Here is a 17,585-nt window from a genome sequence, read left to right as displayed (position 1 = left end):
ACGTTTGTCCAGACGCACGTGACAAGTCCTACATGGCAACTGAAGGAGAGGACACTCACACACCTGTTTGTGGAAGGCTTATATAAAAAGTCCCAAGACATATTTTAGCATCTACCGGTAAGATGAGCAACTTGACCTGCTTTACCCCTCACAGGATACATAATATTAAATTAACAACTAGAAAATAAAAAATAAAAAAAAAGACATACTAACATGAAAAAACACATTTTATTGCACTTAAGTTATAAGAAAATAAAATTTCTAGGTGAATCAAACCATAGACACAATCCCTTTAAAGGTTGTTTTCCTCCATCATGTCAGGTTGTTACATAACTAAAATTAACCAACTGGAATCTGATTGTTTTAAATCAGACTATAAATAAAACAAAAACAAAAACAAAAAAAAGGAGGAAAAAAGATCGCCTAGGATACAGTGTTAAACCACTTTCACAGTTCAGCTTGAGTTGTGGCTCTTGGAGAATGAGGCAAACCATTTGACTCTTTCTTTTCTCATTTTGTTTGCATGTGACATCTTTACAAAAACGTAAGTTTTTGCTCTGTCAGTTCCTCCCAGCAATAACTGTAACAGTTGTTTCTTTCTCAAATACTGTAAAACACTAAGACTGACCAGCAACTTTATTTTAATTTTTGTATTTTATAATATTTTTAAAAAATTTTGTCAGTTTTTTTTTTTTTAATGTATGTTCATTCCATTCACCACAGCCCTCACAAAGAAAAATTTCCCCACAGAACAGGCTGCAATAGCTTTGTTCCAAGGAATGTGTTTTAATTTTTGCCCAGAAAAAAGAAAATAAGCTTTGCACACACACTCAATTCTTTATTTGCAGGCAAACTTCACTCTTAATTGTCTGAAACTCTTCCACTCTCAGCCTCTTAGAGGCACAGTTGGCTCAAGTTTCAGTGGCAAAAAGTCTTTTTCTGTAACCAAACTAGAGCAAATTTGGAATTCAGTCTGGGACTAAAACGTCACAGCAGAAAAAAAAATAAAAAAAAATAATTTGCTTTTCTTTCTTTCATTTAGCAGCATAAATAAGTTTGGCCACTGGGAATACAGTACAGGGGTGGGACAACAATCCCGTAATTGAAGACCTACTTCTAGCACCAGCATTGCGAATTAAATCCATCAGAGGACTCTCAAAACCCAGGACAACTTGCCACCTCAGAGCAACTTATGCGTTGAAGAGTGTAGATGGAAGCAACAGTAAATAGATTAAACAGAGGCTAATACTGTGATTGACATTGGCAATGGTTGGCAAAAAAAAGAAAAAAAAAGAAGAATAAAGAAAAGAAAGAAAAAGCTCTGATAAAACTGTACAAAACAATTCACAGTAATATTTTAGCTTTTCCATACCAGGAATGGACTCTTTGTTTTTGTTTGTTTTCTCATTGCAGATGCTCTCTTGTTTTTGAAAGTCAACCAGTGACTGCTCATGGAGGTTGGAAGGGACCTTGGAGGGAGTCCAGTCCAACCCCCTGCTCGGAGCGGGGCTAAGGGACAGCGCGTTGCTCGGAGGGGCTGCCGGGACCCAGGGTGACCCAGGGGTGCACGAGCAGGCTCGCCTGTGCAGCTTATTTCAAGATCTTTGTGGTAAAATAACTTGTTAACAAGAACTGTAACATTTTTTTTTTTCACTCCAAATTGCTCAAGGAGCATTTGGAGGAAAGTAAAGAAATTAATTGCACCTGGTTTCGTTTCTAAAGTTGGATTTTTGCAAAGCTGCCCCGGTCAAAAGTGTAGCCTTTTTATGTGACGAGACAGCAAAAGCCTCTCTTGTCAGTTATAGTTTGTCATCTTTGTATTCTCCTTCGTAGTCTGTAGGTCTTTAGGATCTGTTGCCCCAAGGCAACATCCTGCACCACCAAGGACAAGGGATTTTTTTCCTTTTTCTTTTTTTTCTTTTTTCTTTTTTTTTCAGGGGGGAGGGAAAGGAGAACATCGTCTACACGTTTGGACAAATTCATCTTTCTGCCCTTCACTTCATATCGACGTCAAAGTCCAACACCAGCAGCTTTGTTTCCTCAGTCCCGTTGCGGCTCCCAACTGCACACACCAGCTTTGTGTTAGAAGCTCTGATTCGCCACACGACGCCTCCGCTTCCCCCGCTCTCCAATGTGACTAGATTTCGGATAAATTCACCCGTTTTCAAGTCCCAAAGTTTTACAGTCCCATCATCTGAGCTGGTAATTACAAAGTTCTTGTTGAACTGTAAACAGGTCACAGCACTCTGATGCTTGTTGGGACCTGTAAGAGTAAACAAAAACATTTCTGTTTGTAATTAATTAGAAAGCAATGTCAGCCAGTGCTGCATCTAGAATAAACACCTCGCTATTTGCATACAGCTCTTTCCATCTAGTAGAACTATTAGAGAACTATCTGGTACAGCTCCTGGGTTTGGACATTAAAAGGTACAGAAGCCTTGCCATGCTTTCAGAAAGTGAAGGCATGTCTAAAAAAATTCCCCAGTATTTTCTTCTTTGTTTCAGTGATCTCGTTGTTCTGTGTATCAGCAGTTGGGCAAATGTGCACTTAGGCATTCATGAAAATTAACTTAACCATCCACAATGAGGTGACCGCTGTAAGAGTTTGTCTCCAAGTCCCTTTGAAGTGTTATTATGAGATTACTCCATCAGTAAATACCGACAGTTTTATGCAGACATATAAATGTATATGTTAAGGCAGCAGTTTGCTTTACAGGGAAATTTAATTTTCTGCTCCAGCCAGCACTGCTGCATATGATATATGAGAATGATAGAAGACCTTTTTTGTGGGGAGAAACACAACCATATGTTTGCGCGCATGATGCCGGAGTGGCAACTGTCAACATGGAGAAAAAAAAAGATCTTTCTTCTTACTGAAATAAAGAAAGTATCTTCCACTTGCATCTCCTGATTTATTGCAACAGACAGTGTACTTTGCCTCCTGATCCAATTAAACTGTAGGCTTTGAAACATTCAAGTGACCCCTAAATAAATACATTGACTGTCTATTTTGAGATGTAATTTCCTACATATTTCTGTGGCTTATTAGGATAATATACCCATAGCAAATTGCTATCAGTCCAGACCATCTGCCTTTCATAATAGGCAAGTGATTTGAATAGATTAGATTAAATACATTTTGTTCTTCTAGTTCAGAAAAAGATCATACAGCTGTCATCAGAAAAATATTTAAGGTTTAAGTGGTCAGTGCTTGTTTCTTTGTACGTAATTATTTTCAAGTTTTTTATGTAGAATCTGCAGCACAGATCACTGTAGGCTGCTTGATTTACATGCAGGTAGTTTAAACTTACCTTGCAATGTCTGTAAACATTGTCCTGTTTTAATGTCCCAGATTTTGACTGTAGAATCAGCATTCCCAGACACAAGTATATTGTCCTTGAGTTCCATTCCACTTGTGAGTGACTGATGGCCTGTTAGAGTGTGAATGCAGTTGCCTGTCTCCACATCCCAAACTCGGATGGAAGTGTCAAGAGATCCACTCACCACATGGATACCATCAAACTACAAGAAAGGTAAATCTATTACAAACAATTATATTAGGACTTACAAAGAAGGCTATTAAGAATTTAATTCACTAAATGCAAGGTTAGATATTATATAGACTCAGAAACTGCAGTACAAAGTAAGAACTCAGCAGAGATGGCCACATCTGATACTACAGCAGGTGCTTAATGGTCAGCGCAATTTTCTGTTGAAGACACGTGGGCTCTTGAGGAACATGGTTTGAAAAGAGACTCTGAGCCACTGGTCTTTGAAATGCAATACATCTCCTTTAAACACAGCAGATACTGACTACCCTGCAGTGTGCAAAAGTACTTTTTCTAAAGGAGATGTTAAAAAGCCAATCTTGCCTTTTTCCAAGTCAGAGGGGCTTAAAGCAGGAGAATGACAACATTATTCCAGAATCATCTACACAAAAGTCACAACATAAGAAATGGAAGGAAATGTAATTGAAAAATGCGGAATTTAGCTATTTTGTAACCCTAATTGTATACAGTAAAAAGGAAAGCATACAGGCTAAGATAGGAGATTCTTTTGACCAAGAGGACTGACCACGTAGAGAACAAAATGGTGGAAAATAATTTGAGCTATAGTGACAGTGACATAAGAGTCCAGAACTCTCAAAAAAGGGAAAAAGCAGTAGAATAAAACCAGTGGGTTTTAAGAAGGAATACTTAAAAAACCTGTGACTTCCTTCCCGTGAGGATTTTATGTATCTATTCTCTGAGGGGAAGAAGAGTTCGGGACAGTTGGCACATTCTTAAAGACACAAACTATCCTGTGTGAAAGAAAGATAGGAAGTATTGTAAATTACTGAGACCCACTTGGCTAAACCGCAAGGAATTGTACAAAAAGTAGAAACTAGATCAATAGATGCGTATAAAAGAACACACTGGGACAAAACCAGAAAGGCAGGGCACAACACAAGATAAAACTAGCAAGAACCATTTCACTATTGTATAAAAAAAGTCCCAACCAAAAACATAACCAAACAAAAAACAAACGAACAAAAAAACCCCAACCAACCACACCAAGAGGAAGGCCAAAAACCCCTCATTTATCCTCAGTGGGAAGGAAACACTGATTGAAGCCAGCTATTTAACTTCTTTTGGTCTCGCTCCTCGGCCATGTGAGCGTAGGCTCACAGCACTAATGCCAATGACAAATGAGTACAAGCTTTTGCTAGAATGGGGGAACAAAAATCACATAAGGCAAATTGTTTTAAGACAGTCTCAGAGACATCTGCTGCTATCTTTGAGAACCCATGGAAGACAGACAAGTTTCAGATGGCAAATACAATTCCTTCATTTATTGAAGGAGATGATGGGATAGGGGAATTATGGATCAATCAGCCTAACTTCAATTTCCACAAGGAACTTTTAAGCTCTTAGTAATGTGGTAAGTAGCAGCAAACACAGATTTGTGGGAAAACTATCTTAACCAATATGATTTTTTCCCGTGATGGAGTAAAAAGTCATGTGAAACAGCAAATGTCTTGGTTGTATTTTTACAAGGAGGGAGACAAATTTGAGGCAGGGATGCTATTACTTTGCCCAGAGTACTGTTAGATACCAGAAGGATTTCAGAAAGGTCTGGCATTTACTATTTTCATTAGGATTTGAGTAACATTTGAAACAGTAGAACTGACCAAAGGCGAAGTGTGTAGAAGTCAAGTGCAAAGTGTGAAGATGTGAACTTGGCAGGGAATGAATGAAGGTACAGCTGCAGCCTCAGAGAAGGGAGGCTGGACAGGAATCTTGGTTATATTTAAGGCAATCTGACACTACTTGTCCATGTGGACTGACAGGTACCTGATAAGGCAAGGAACAAACCCAGTTAAGGGAACTCAACTATCTGGGGCTGCTGCTTCTTATAAGACCCACAGAAAATGAGTATCTTAGATCTCTGCAGTCAGACATGGTTGGGCATGGCACCTAGATTCAAAAGAATGGAGAGTGACTGGCACACAGACTGCTTATCTGCTGTATGCACTGCATTTCTGGTGAAAATACACTAAAAAAGACCCTCTGGTATCTGAATGGAAGGCATAAAAAAATCACTTTTCACTTCTAGCAAGCATTGATAAGACTTTGACTGGACCCTGTTTTGGGTCCCCTGCTTTCAAAAGAGGATGGGAAATAATCTGACTTCAGATAAAAAGACAAGGAGTTCCAAGTAGCCCAACAGACTTGGAAACACTAGAGAATACTTTTTTATCCTAAAAAGAACTAAACCTGATTGATGTAACAAATTTTGAATTCCTTTCCCCCTTTCCCACAAACTAATTATATTCCCTGTTCATAAGGTATTCAGAAAGAAAGGTTTAAGGCTGGACATCAAGAAGAATGGATGGTGCTGCAGTAAAACAAACAATGGTTTGGATCAGTGAGTTATCCATGAACCTTGAGAATCTGTGGGTTACTGTGAAGGCAGGTAATAAAAGAGTAAGAAAACTCAGCACAGTTAGTGGTCCTCAACTGCTGCATAAGGATCTCTGGAAAATACTAGGTCTACACATGGGGAAATACCGAGATAGAACCTGCCATGGAGAACAGGCTTATTCCATCTGCTTGTTCTATTTATGGGAATTCTGCTGTTTAGGGCTACTTCAGGCTGAAGGGCAGGAGCCACCAGGCAATTTTAAAGAATCTTTCTGTTCCAAACCTGTAAGCACCTGTGGCCTCCAGCTTGCCCTCCCCACCCCCCCCCCCCCCCTTTCCCATTTGTTTCAGAACATATCGATGTGTAACACAACCCAGTTTTTTGATCCATTATTACCAGAGTATCAGAGCAAGACATAAATATTCGTAAGCCAAAACAGGAGGCAGTGGTGAAGAGAAGTTAGAATAACATCTGTTCCCAAACTGCCCCACATGAAAGAAATCCTCAGAACATTTTTGAGAGGTAGGTAGGTAGGTAGGTAGGTAGTACAGCATTTTTAACTTGCTTGCTGCTTGTCTAGAAAACACTCCTCAGCATATGAATGTAAGAGAAGGGTGGAGTTTTTGATAAATGTTGCTACATGTTTTTGGGAAAGGAAACCAATTAGGAACTTTACTCATGTTTTATGTATTATGGGGAGATACAAAATACTTTATGAAAAATGTCTCTAGCACTGAGCTTCACTTTCTGAGTCACAAACCACAGCAGTTACATGCTGAATGCCATTTCCCAATTCTGAACTGTCTTTGTTGATTTCTTTTTCAAGTCCTGCCAGATTGTGGTGTGAACAGGCACAAGCATGAAATTAATTTCTTTTGCCTTTCAGTGCCTGGAAGTGATGCTTTGACTCTATGAATGAACAAAATAATGTTTTGGGTTAGTAAAGGTAAGAAGGCCCAAGACATGAGGTCTGTGTGTATCTTTGCCAGCTTTGTGGGTAACTGGTGGGCAATAGAGAGATGCCACAAAGCAGCACCATAATAACCTGCACCTACATTAACATGTTGCTGCTGAAATGCCTCACACTTGTACATCTGGCCTGTACTCGGAGAAGAGGAAGTAGAAGGCTAGAGATTTACATAGGATCATTAAAATTTTAGGTTCAGCCTTACTGTGAATTATAGTTTAGAATTGGAAGATGGGACCAGAAAATGAGGATAAACAGATCTCCATAAATCAGAACATTAATCCAATAGGGTTTTTGGCACATTGTCAATTGCTATATCCTCTGATTTATTTAAAACAGTAAGTGTGGAATTTCTTGAGGAAAGCAAAAACATAGCTCCAAAGCACATGCAAGATTTGGAAAAAAAAAAATCTCAACCAAACAACCCATCAATCCACAAAACAATATAACTTATTGGTATAGAGATTTGGGCTTTATTGTACTGGGTCCTTTAAAAAAATGCTACTCTAAAAAAAAATTCAGTTTCTAAATTAAGACAACATATAACCAGTGTAACAAAATGAAAGAGGGGTTTATCACAGACGCCTCTGTATTCCTGTGGTCTATAATTCTGTACTAGGTACCCACAACTTAATAAACAAGATGAAATAAACTGACTTTAAATGTTACTTAAGGAAACTAAAGCAGCAGATAAAAATCACATACCTGTAACGAGTAGACTCTGTTAGTATGCCCTTGCAGTGTGTGCAGACAGGTCTCTGTCTCTGGATCCCACACTTTGACCATAAAATCATATGCACCACTTACAACCCTTCTGCCATCATATTGAACGCACCGAACTGCAGCGACGTGGCCCATCAGAACGTGCAAGCACTGGCCCGTCTCTATGTCCCAGACTCGCAGCGTAGCATCCCGAGACCCACTGACCACCCTGCAGCAACGAGAAAACCCCTCCTGTACTCAGCACTGCACATGGAATTACTGCAACAGTCAAACTTGGCCTTCTGGGTTTTAAATTGGGACATTAGATAGAGTTGGTGCACCAGCCACTGAAGTTCTGGCTTGGTGTGACATTTTCATGGGGTCTCAAATGACTGGAGTGCTCTTCCTCGCTCTACTCACCTCCTCAGATCTGTCTATCTGATATAATTAGCAATCAGTATTTTAAAAGGCACTTCACTCCTGAACAGCAAAACAATGCCATGAGAAATTCTGTGGACTGTTCTATCTACCTATGAAAGATTATGAACACAGTGAGCTCCAGCCAGTGCTACAGGCATTCTGTTTTAATAACTGAGTTGACTAATTATAACAAATAAAGATCTTTAGAAATTTCACTTCTAGTAAAATAAGTTATGCTGCTTGATTTTTTTTTCAGTTTATACTTCTATAAGGTTTTTTAGGCAGTAACAGAAATTAGATGGAATGAACATTAATGGAATTTATATAGAAAACCCTCATCATTCTTCAAAAAAGAAATGCAACCAACAATCTCTGTCAACAGCTCCATACCACAGCCAAGTAACAGAGCTCTGCAAACGTTTGTTGAATAAAGATATGGTTTACTATTGCAAAAATTACGTTATAATCAGTTAAAATTTAAATAAAATACTGCAGTGACAATACTTATAAGGTTATTTGGTAAAATGAGTAAAAGTCTGTAACACTGACAAAAGAAGAAATTATTCAGTGTGGGAGACTGGATCATGGTGTAACAAAGAATTAGCTTTGAACTAACGCAGACTGTGACTTTTTGAAGTACATGACTCAAGTTTCAGTTCTTCATTTCGTATTCTTATGCTTCTGCTCCTATTAATCATCTCCTCCCTTGTGTCGGTTTATGTTTTGCCTGGTTTGTGTTTCACTCAGTGCTGGATGAGGTCGCCAAGTTTCATGAGCACATTCTGTGAGCACAAGTGTATAAATGCCAGGCCAGGCTGTGGCTGCAGCTCTGCACAAAGCCTCACCTTTTCTCATGGAGATGCATGCAGCGCACGGTGGAGGTGTGTCCGTACAAGGTGTGGATGCATTCCCCGGTCTCAGCATTCCAGACTTTCAATGTTCTGTCTGTAGAGCCACTGATGATGATATTGTCCCTCATCTGTGATGACCACACTCCGCCTGTGTGCCCAACCAGTGTTCTCAAACACTGAAAAGAAACATTTTCCTTAGTTACCCTTTTGACACAGGGGAATGGAAACTTTAAGAAAAAGCAATCTCGAGGTAAGAGTCGGCCCTTACAGCAAGAGCCAGAAGACCCCTGGTGACTTCTTTCTGATTGAAAAAAAAAATTCCCCTTTTTAAAAAAATACTCATCAAATTTCTCTCCCAATTGTTGGTACTTCAACTACAAGGAATTTTTCTTGTAATCTTTCCCTTGACAAACTAAGCTGTCGTTCCAAATTTCTCAATGCAAGGACATGTTTTGCAGCCTTGAGTCATTTTCCTGGCATTTTTCTGAGTCACTGCAGGATTTCCAATAGCTTTTTGAAGAGTGTTAGAAGCAGAGAGAGCACACACTTGGTCGTTTTACCACCAATCTATAAACCATATATTTTTGTTGCATTTTTCTGTTTGTTTATCTAAGAAACACCACACTCTGTAAACCACAGCTATAGCATCACTCCTGCAAAACCATGTTTCAGACCTTTTTCAGACTTTACTGTTGCCCAGGAGAAAATCCCACACTACATAAGCACAGCCTCCCTTCTCTGATCCCAAATGTATGACATGATTTCTCACCATGTACAGACAGTGTTTGCTCACACCTCCTTCTATAAAACCCCTGTCGGCCCAGAACAATGGCTTGTCTCTGTCTCCCAGCCTGTTTTCCCTACAAGTAATGACTATATATGCTTTCCCACCAGGCAGCAATAAATGCTAATTAGCACAGACAACGAAAGATCCTTGCAAGACTCCTCTAGAAAGATACTCCATGAAGATTCTGCATTTACTTTAACAACATGATCTCTATAATTACCCATTTTCTAACCCATTTAAATATGTGCCATGTTGATTTTTCCTTTATTCTATTTTCTTCAGTTCTGTCGTGGGGATAGAGTCTTTCAGTGCACCCAGCCATCTACTTCTGCACAATTATTTTTATCAGTCAAACCTGTAACTGCACGAGAAAAGAGGTCAAGGCAGTTTGAGGATCTCTTTTTCTGTAATCTAATGCTAAGTGGCATTAATTGCCGTGGCCTTCCTTTAACTGTTAGCTGACTCCTTTTGATGCAGTCCAGTATTTTTTTTATCTGAGATAGTGTATCCTAAACACCAAGTCTTTTGGTTTACTCCATTTAAACATTGCCGCATTTTGGCTTTCTAACTGTCCTGTCCTGGATCTTCTCCTTGTGATCACACCTTTTGAAAATGCACTAATTTTAAGCCAAAGGTTACTTTAGGAAAAAAAAAAATAAAATCAAATACAGATTATCTGGATCAACTCTAATAAGAAAAACCGTAACTCTGGTAGTTAGCATGAGTTTCTGCTGAAATGTTCTATTATCACTGCATGCTGAATTTCCATCACATGAATTTTCTTCCAAAGTATTTTTTCTGCATCAGTGACAGTATAGTAATTCCTGCTGTTAATATCCTGTTCATTCTAGCATCCTTGAAAATGGTTTGCTTTTTTGTTGTACATAGATTTCCTGTTCTTTAACAATTTTTTAACCGGTCTTCTGCAATTACTGGCTCCTGGCTTACTACTTGGCTATCAAATCCATCTTTTTCACTTCATAGCTGATGCTCATTTCTACAGTTCTCTTTTTTTCTTATTTCATCCAATGTGCTCATATTCTAAAAAATCATCCTGTTAAAGCAGTAAGAAGACAGAATCCTTATTTTGGGCTTACATCTGTCAAGGGAATTATTTAGTCATGTTCATTTGCACAAACCGACCTTTAGGGTTTCTTTATTTTATTTATTCTTCAGCATCAGTAAGCATGAGGGCTGATACAGCATGCTTCCATCTTTCAGACACAATTTCTGGCTCTCCTAAAGGTTTGGGGTAAATGGCCACACTAGATTTTGCAATTACTTCCAAAAAATTACTGAACAGTAATTGTTAAGTCATGCCACTATGCTTAATTTGATATATTTAAGGGAACATTTTGCTTTTGGGAGTGTGGTATGCACAAAGAAAGTATTTTTCATTTGTGCTTAGGTTGCCCTTTTCAATTAAAATAGTTGCAAATTTCATTATGGGATCCTTCATTAGACAGTTTTTTGTAGGGAAGCCAACAGCAGCAGGGTGAAGCTGCCTATGGCTCTTAATTTTATTCTTACCCACAGTAGGATTAACTATCCCTTCAAGGATCTTCTGGGCATGCAATGACAAACGCTGAATATATTCAGCTTCCACATTATGAAGTGGATAGCTTTTACATCTTAAACATGTTATCCTCAGCAGCTGTCCTGTTGTTATCGATACCATTAAAACCAAGCTAAGTGCACACAATACCAGTCTAAAAGGAAAAAGTACTGTTTCCCCAAGGCCTTTTCTACATCCTTGGTTGGTCAGTCACCTCAAAAAAAAAAAAACCCAAAAAAAAACCCTGTGGGCTGAGTAGCTGTGATGTTCTAACATGACTGAAATGCTCAGTACTGTCTTTTTGATTGCACATATTGTTTTGCTCCTCTAAGCCAGAATTAAATTATTGAAGCTTATTAAATTCCTGCCTGAGCTGGATCTAATTTAATAGGAAATATTTAAACCTAAAGCAAGTTAATTTTTTTTTTCATGGCTCAGCAATATAGTAGCTTGGAAAGAAAAACAAACTCTGTATTTGAAATCTGAGCCAGTAAGGTGAACACTCCATTGCAAAAACTTGAAAACAATAGAAAGAATGCTAGAAGACAAGTGAGAAAAGGAGATCCAGAGGGGTAAATGCAGTCTAAGTTAAGCTTTAAGGAAGATAAAGAAAATGTTTCTGTCCAAATTCTTTAAAATCCATGTCACAAACGACTCCACAAGAATAGCAGAATTGCCAAGAGAACAAGGATATATACCACTGGTAACATGAGCAGCATTGCAATTTCACATCAAGGTGACTTTTTTGAACTGGAGGAGTTTCTGTGTGGGAAAAGGCAACCTGCATATTTATCTGGTACATCTTCCAATTCCTGCCCCAGAGGCACCGAAGGCCACCCTGCAGTGAGGTCTGCTGGCACAGCAGCATTTTTGCTGTGCCCCTGCTCTACCTGTGGCTCATTTCCCAAGGAATCCAGCAGAGCAGCCAGCTTACCTTGCCTGTCACTGCTGACCACACTTTGAGCGTGTTGTCGTCGGAGCCGCTCACTATGCGGTTCCCGCAGAACTGCAGGCACGTGATCACATGGTCATCGTGGCCCTTGAGCACCTGGCAACCAAGAACACAAAAGCAAGGGTCACAGTTTAATGCAGGAGATTAGAGAGAAGCAGGAGAAACAAAGTGCTCTTCTGATTCATAAATTACAAAATGCTAGAGTTGCTTCAGTAATAATAAGGCCCCTTTAATCCCGTGTGTCAAGTCTAATTTACCGCCAGCTGGGACCAAAGAAGGTGTTTCCCTCTTTCCATGGAGTGATGCTGCATTGCTTAGCAGGCACACCACAGTTACTGCAAGCCTCCTAAAAGTACCAGGAAAAATTACTAACAAAAGTGGGCTGAATTAGTAACTGGACACTGCTCTATTCCGCTGCAGTTATTCCATCTCTTCATTTTAAAGCTGAGTTACTGCTACCTTTAGTTTCAATCTTGAATTAAAAGGATGGGCTGATCATTTGCTGAGTATTTGTATTTCCGTGGTCAAGGCTGTCTACATCTATTTTTTCCCCTTACCAGCCAAGCACTGCATTGTGTTAAATGCCAGGCAGCACCAAAGTCAAAAACTAGAAAACCATCAACTCAATTAAATACAAACAAAAAAGCAACAATTTCATGTGCTGGGAATGTGGACTGGAATGTTGCTTTATAGAGGTGGGATTTTCAATGCTTGATTTTGGAAAAACTGTAATTCTGTATATCTTATTACAATACAGCAAAAAACCAAAAAAATCCTTAGTAGAATCCATACTAGAATACATTTAAGATATCCAAACATTTTTCAAGATGTTCACTGAAATGAAATGGCATTTGGATAATGCCAGAGGCTGTAATTTTAATAATAATTCCAAGATAACTTGATGTGGCATATCAAGGCAAGAAATACAGAACCGTTGCCAGAGATGTACATAAGTCACGGCCAAATAAACAGCAGGATGCAGCCATAGGTCTTCCATGGGAATTCTTCTGTCCTTATTTTATTTGGCTGTTTTTAATTAAGAAAACAGGTAAATTGCCTTAAAACCTTAATGAAGAGGGGTTTTCTTCACATTTCTAGCTGCTTAGTCATTATCAGGTTTGAGTAGAGAGTTGCTATTTCATTAACAAAAGGTTTGAAATATTGCTTCGTATCTTCATATTGGAAAGGATGTAATGTTAAATATCAATGTCATTAAAATAATTTTAACATTTAGAAAACCCCACAAGAATCTTAAGACAGAATGAAATTATTGTCTTGTGCTGCTCAATTTAGAAGAATATATTTTTAAAAATAAAGCATGAATTGATCACAGAACAGTTGTGGAGTATTTTTATGTTACAACATGACCCAGCTCTACCAAAGCATACATATACACTTACATTGTCTGTTTAAATATAAGTATTTTCAATCCATCATTACCTGTCTCAAAGAGACTGGCATATTTATAAGAATTCACAAAATTGTACAGAAATTCCCGGAAGAGCAGTGAAAGGATTCCACAATAAGAAGCATTAACACATTGCCAAAATGGTGGCCAGAATATAACTTAAAGCCAGGGAAAGCTAAAAGACGAATTATTTTTTTCTGTAGCAATTCACTGCTTTTTGTGCATGGATAGTCTTGTTTGTCCCAAGGAAAGAACCCGAGCCACGAGCTGATGGTGCTTTGTTCACGGCCCCGTGCACAGAGCTCAGAACCTCACCTTGGGCGATTTCAGTTCTCCTCGCCGCCAGTTGGTATCAATCCTGTGCTGCCTGATGTAGGCGCTTTTCCACGGACTGTGTATAAAGCCTGGCTTTATTACTTTCCTCCTCTTGATATGTAATGGTTCATCAATCCCTAAAATGGAATTTAGAAAAAGGAGGGGAGGGGAAGAGATGAGGCCACCCCACAGAAAACATCTTCCCTCCCAAACCTTTACTGTGACCCCTGACATTAAAATATGGCAGAAATGTAACAACCTCCAGCATGCCAGCATTTGTCTGTCAGTGACACCACCCTGCTCCTCAGAGATTTATACTCTGTCTGTCCTTGTCAGTTCAGCATAATCATTACCATAATCACGACTGAAAATGTTCTAGTTCATCATTCCTTGCTGGCAACCTCCTACTTGGGTTTGCATCCCCCTTTCTGAGGCAATGCAGCAGAATATTGCCTTTTACAAATGGATATTGTCCAAAAACCTCCTTAACCACTTATATGCCTATTCTGGAGCAGTTCAAGAAGTCAGCCTTTCTGTCTGTGGTTCTCCACTCTGGTTACCCATCTCCATTACCTTTAAGTTCACTGTGACTCCTGGTATTAGTGAGCTCTTAATTACTTACTTCATCTGTAAGGCTGAATGCTTTTGGCATTGTCCTCTCTTGGCTGGAAATTAAGTATAGCTATGCCCTTTCTGTCTTGACACTTAAGCAGTAGGGCTTTGTTTTAGCCTTGCTACTACAGCTACAGCTTTTTTTACAATTCTCTCACCCTGCTCTCTTTTCTATGCAGCTCTTCTCTCCACTGCATTTCATTACTGGCAGGAGTCTTGTCTCTTGCCAGTACGTGGATTTCACTCTTCTGCCTTTAGCCTCATCTCTGCCTGCAATCTTGAATTAAGGGCTCCTTCATGTTACTGAGCAGCTCACTGAAGCTAAGCAGGCTGCAATACAGGCCTGCTTGCCTTGCCTGTGGTCTCCTGCCTGGATGTATTTATTCCTACGTGTAAGCTCACAAACGTAAGCTCATTCCCTTCTCAACATTCTCCTTTTTTCTCACTCTGTCCTTTTAATGCATTTTCACTGAAATTTCTCAGAGGAGAATCTTTTAGAGGTCAGACACCTGCTTTCCATCACAAAAGAAAACAGATTAGTTTAGGGGCACTCACAAATAGCCAGCTACAATTGACATTGTTATGTCTTTTGAAGCCTTTGCATCAACACCTCACAAGCCCTTGTCTCCATACTCCCAGGCAGTCTGGACAGGGTCCTTTGTCCAAGATGAGACTGCTCTGGGATCACATCTATGTGCTGTTCTACTCGCCCCAGCCCAAACAGATTCCTTGTTCCTGTAATTTTCCTTAAAAATAAAAGCTTACATTCTCCATGTGCAAAAATACATGGCTACTTTCATGGGAGCCTTTTTTGCCCATTCATATCAGTGCTGGAACACTGTATCTTCTTGAACTGGCATGAACAGGATAAAATCCATGTGGCTAATAGACTGTGTGTCCCTCTACAAGCAAATCTTTCAGCACTTTCTTCCACTACCATGTGCCATCTCTGCCTTTAATTACCCTAAAGTGACGTGAAATTACAGCAGCCCTTCTACCAACCACTGAAAGAGTTTTTCCTCCATGCTGCAAACTGCCAGGCTATACTCCTATCATTTTTACACCTCAGCTGTTATTTCTTTTGGCTGCATTTTGAATAAACATATTCCTCAAAAAGTAAACCCAACTGTATTCTAAAAACATGCAACTGGTATACTTTATAAATAACATATTCAAGCCTAAACTCTAGCACTCCATGGATTATTTCTATTTCCTGCTTTCAACACAGATACATACCATGTAGCTCAAAGCATAACTAGCACTAAATCTAAAGTCACACGAATTGCCTTCGTAAAACTTTAAGCTTATTATGTAAATGAACTGCACTTTTTATGGTGGCAACACTTCGACCATTACATTCATCATTCTGCTCAGCCTTACCCTCCTCTTTGCATTTCTCTCTCCAGAGAAGATTATCTTCAGCCAGAATTCTCCAGTAACGACATGTCTGGGCTGCCTGCAGAAGGTCCCTGGGTTCCAGGAATGACAGCACATACAGTGCCAGCTGTAAAAAATAAGAAGAAAGTGTATTTTCTGCACTGCTTTTGAAGAGGAAAGTGAAATAACTCCATTTACTATCACACATCAGGGGCTGAAATCCAGAAAATTGGAATGATAAATTATTAAACAACCTCTGAAACTTAACAGACTCCAGTTTATTCCTGTGGGCATGTGGAAATATAACAATCATAGTAAGTAACTAAATCCTTACAGATCATATCACAAAATGATTCTTGCATTCGCAAGAAAATAATGTCAGCTGAAATAGTTATTACATCTTTATAAAAATGTAAGCCACATTACTTTGAATCATTATAAGAATTATTACCAAAGTAATTATGTCTATGTTATTTTAGCTAACAATTGCACCAAAAGTTATTTTGAGAGTTGAACTAAGAAGTAGAGTGCTCACCATGTGAGGAAATAGGGATGTACATTGCGATGAGTAACATCACTCAGAAAGCCCAAATACAGAACAAGTAAATGCTGCATTCCCCAGAGCTCAAAACCTCTCTGCAGCCCTAGGAAAGGCAGTGTAGGTATTGCTCATCGTCTGATGAGAATTCAAACACACTCCTGGGTGGAGTTACAAGGAGCTTTATGGATTGGGATGCAGTAGGATCAAGACATGTAACTTTAGTACAGCTTGTTACCAAAACCATAGGGCAAACCCTAATAAGCACCAGATTATAAATGGAAGATGAGCCTTTCCATGTGACAAAACTAAAGTTTATTGAGAAAAATTTAGACCTTGCCTGACTCAGCTAAGCCATATAGCGACCATGATAAAGCCCCCAAAATCCCACATCTCCATGAAGCCTTAAACAGAGGCACCTAAATCACAATCCAAAACAAAAGGATCATTAAGGGTCATGATGACCAAGTACAGCATTTCTCCTTGACAGCAACAATGCAGCTCCCTAGTCATGGAAAATAAATGTAAGATGCAGGAAAGTCACAGGAAATGCAGAGTCCCTAAAAACTCTGCAGAAAGAACAGTATTGATAAACATTAATGCAGAGAACTACTAATACGCTCACACAGTGGGGTCTTTGTCAGTAATTAACAAGATGCAGAAGCTGTCAAGGAAATCAGATCACCCACTTTTGCTTCTGTTTGCCATGTATTTTGTTTAGGACTTTCCATTTAATTATTAGCTGAAGTTAGGAGATAGATAGACAGATAGATAGATAGATATGAGTAGATACATACAAACAGAATCTGCCCTTCAAAGCAGCAAAGACTGAAATTTACTGAGAAAGTCATAACTGCAGGCTGTTGACCTCAGCAGATTTTTGACTTTATTTTGTGAGAAACATTTACTTTTAGTAGTATAGACAAGCCAGTGACTGAGCAGGAAATAAAAATTCAGCACTTCACAACTGTTTGCATTTTGGTTGCACACACACCTTGTTTGCAAGTCATCACCTGCAGCTCATGGGGAGCACACAGACCTCCACATTTGAGGCACCTGTGCCTTAAATGATGTGTTAGATTCTGCTGGCACCCCAGGCCACAAACCTGAAGAACAACTTCTCTCCTTACTGAGGGAGTCAGCATTTGGGATCTGGTGTAAAGCTCTCTATTACAGGAGGAACAACTGTACTTGTCC

The 17,585-nt window shown here is 39.2% G+C and overlaps 1 protein-coding gene across 3 annotated transcripts in view; it reads right to left on the bottom strand.

Annotated features, from left to right (window-relative positions):
* Nucleotides 1-209: 209 nt before the first annotated feature.
* The window catches only part of FBXW7 (F-box and WD repeat domain containing 7), a 176,732-nt gene continuing 159,356 nt past the window's right edge, over nucleotides 210-17,585 (bottom strand). For 2 of the 3 annotated variants that reach the window (XM_066186141.1, XM_066186140.1), the window contains 7 exons: nucleotides 15,854-15,977; nucleotides 13,862-13,998; nucleotides 12,121-12,234; nucleotides 8,839-9,020; nucleotides 7,577-7,802; nucleotides 3,312-3,522; nucleotides 210-2,263 (listed from right to left, as the gene is read on the bottom strand). In XM_066186141.1, coding sequence (XP_066042238.1) covers nucleotides 1,995-2,263; nucleotides 3,312-3,522; nucleotides 7,577-7,802; nucleotides 8,839-9,020; nucleotides 12,121-12,234; nucleotides 13,862-13,998; nucleotides 15,854-15,977 — 1,263 coding nt within the window. In that variant the 3' untranslated portion in view covers nucleotides 210-1,994. Of the gene's footprint in view, nucleotides 2,264-3,311; nucleotides 3,523-7,576; nucleotides 7,803-8,838; nucleotides 9,021-12,120; nucleotides 12,235-13,861; nucleotides 13,999-15,853; nucleotides 15,978-17,585 lie in introns of those variants that run through there. The other variant, XM_066186142.1, reaches the window with a different exon arrangement.

This window comes from Chamaea fasciata, unplaced genomic scaffold, assembly GCF_029207755.1.
Source record: "Chamaea fasciata isolate MVZ Bird 193981 ecotype frontalis unplaced genomic scaffold, bChaFas1.0.hap1 SCAF_6, whole genome shotgun sequence".
NCBI lineage: Eukaryota > Metazoa > Chordata > Aves > Passeriformes > Sylviidae > Chamaea > Chamaea fasciata.
This window is presented reverse-complemented; position numbering and strand designations above follow the sequence as displayed.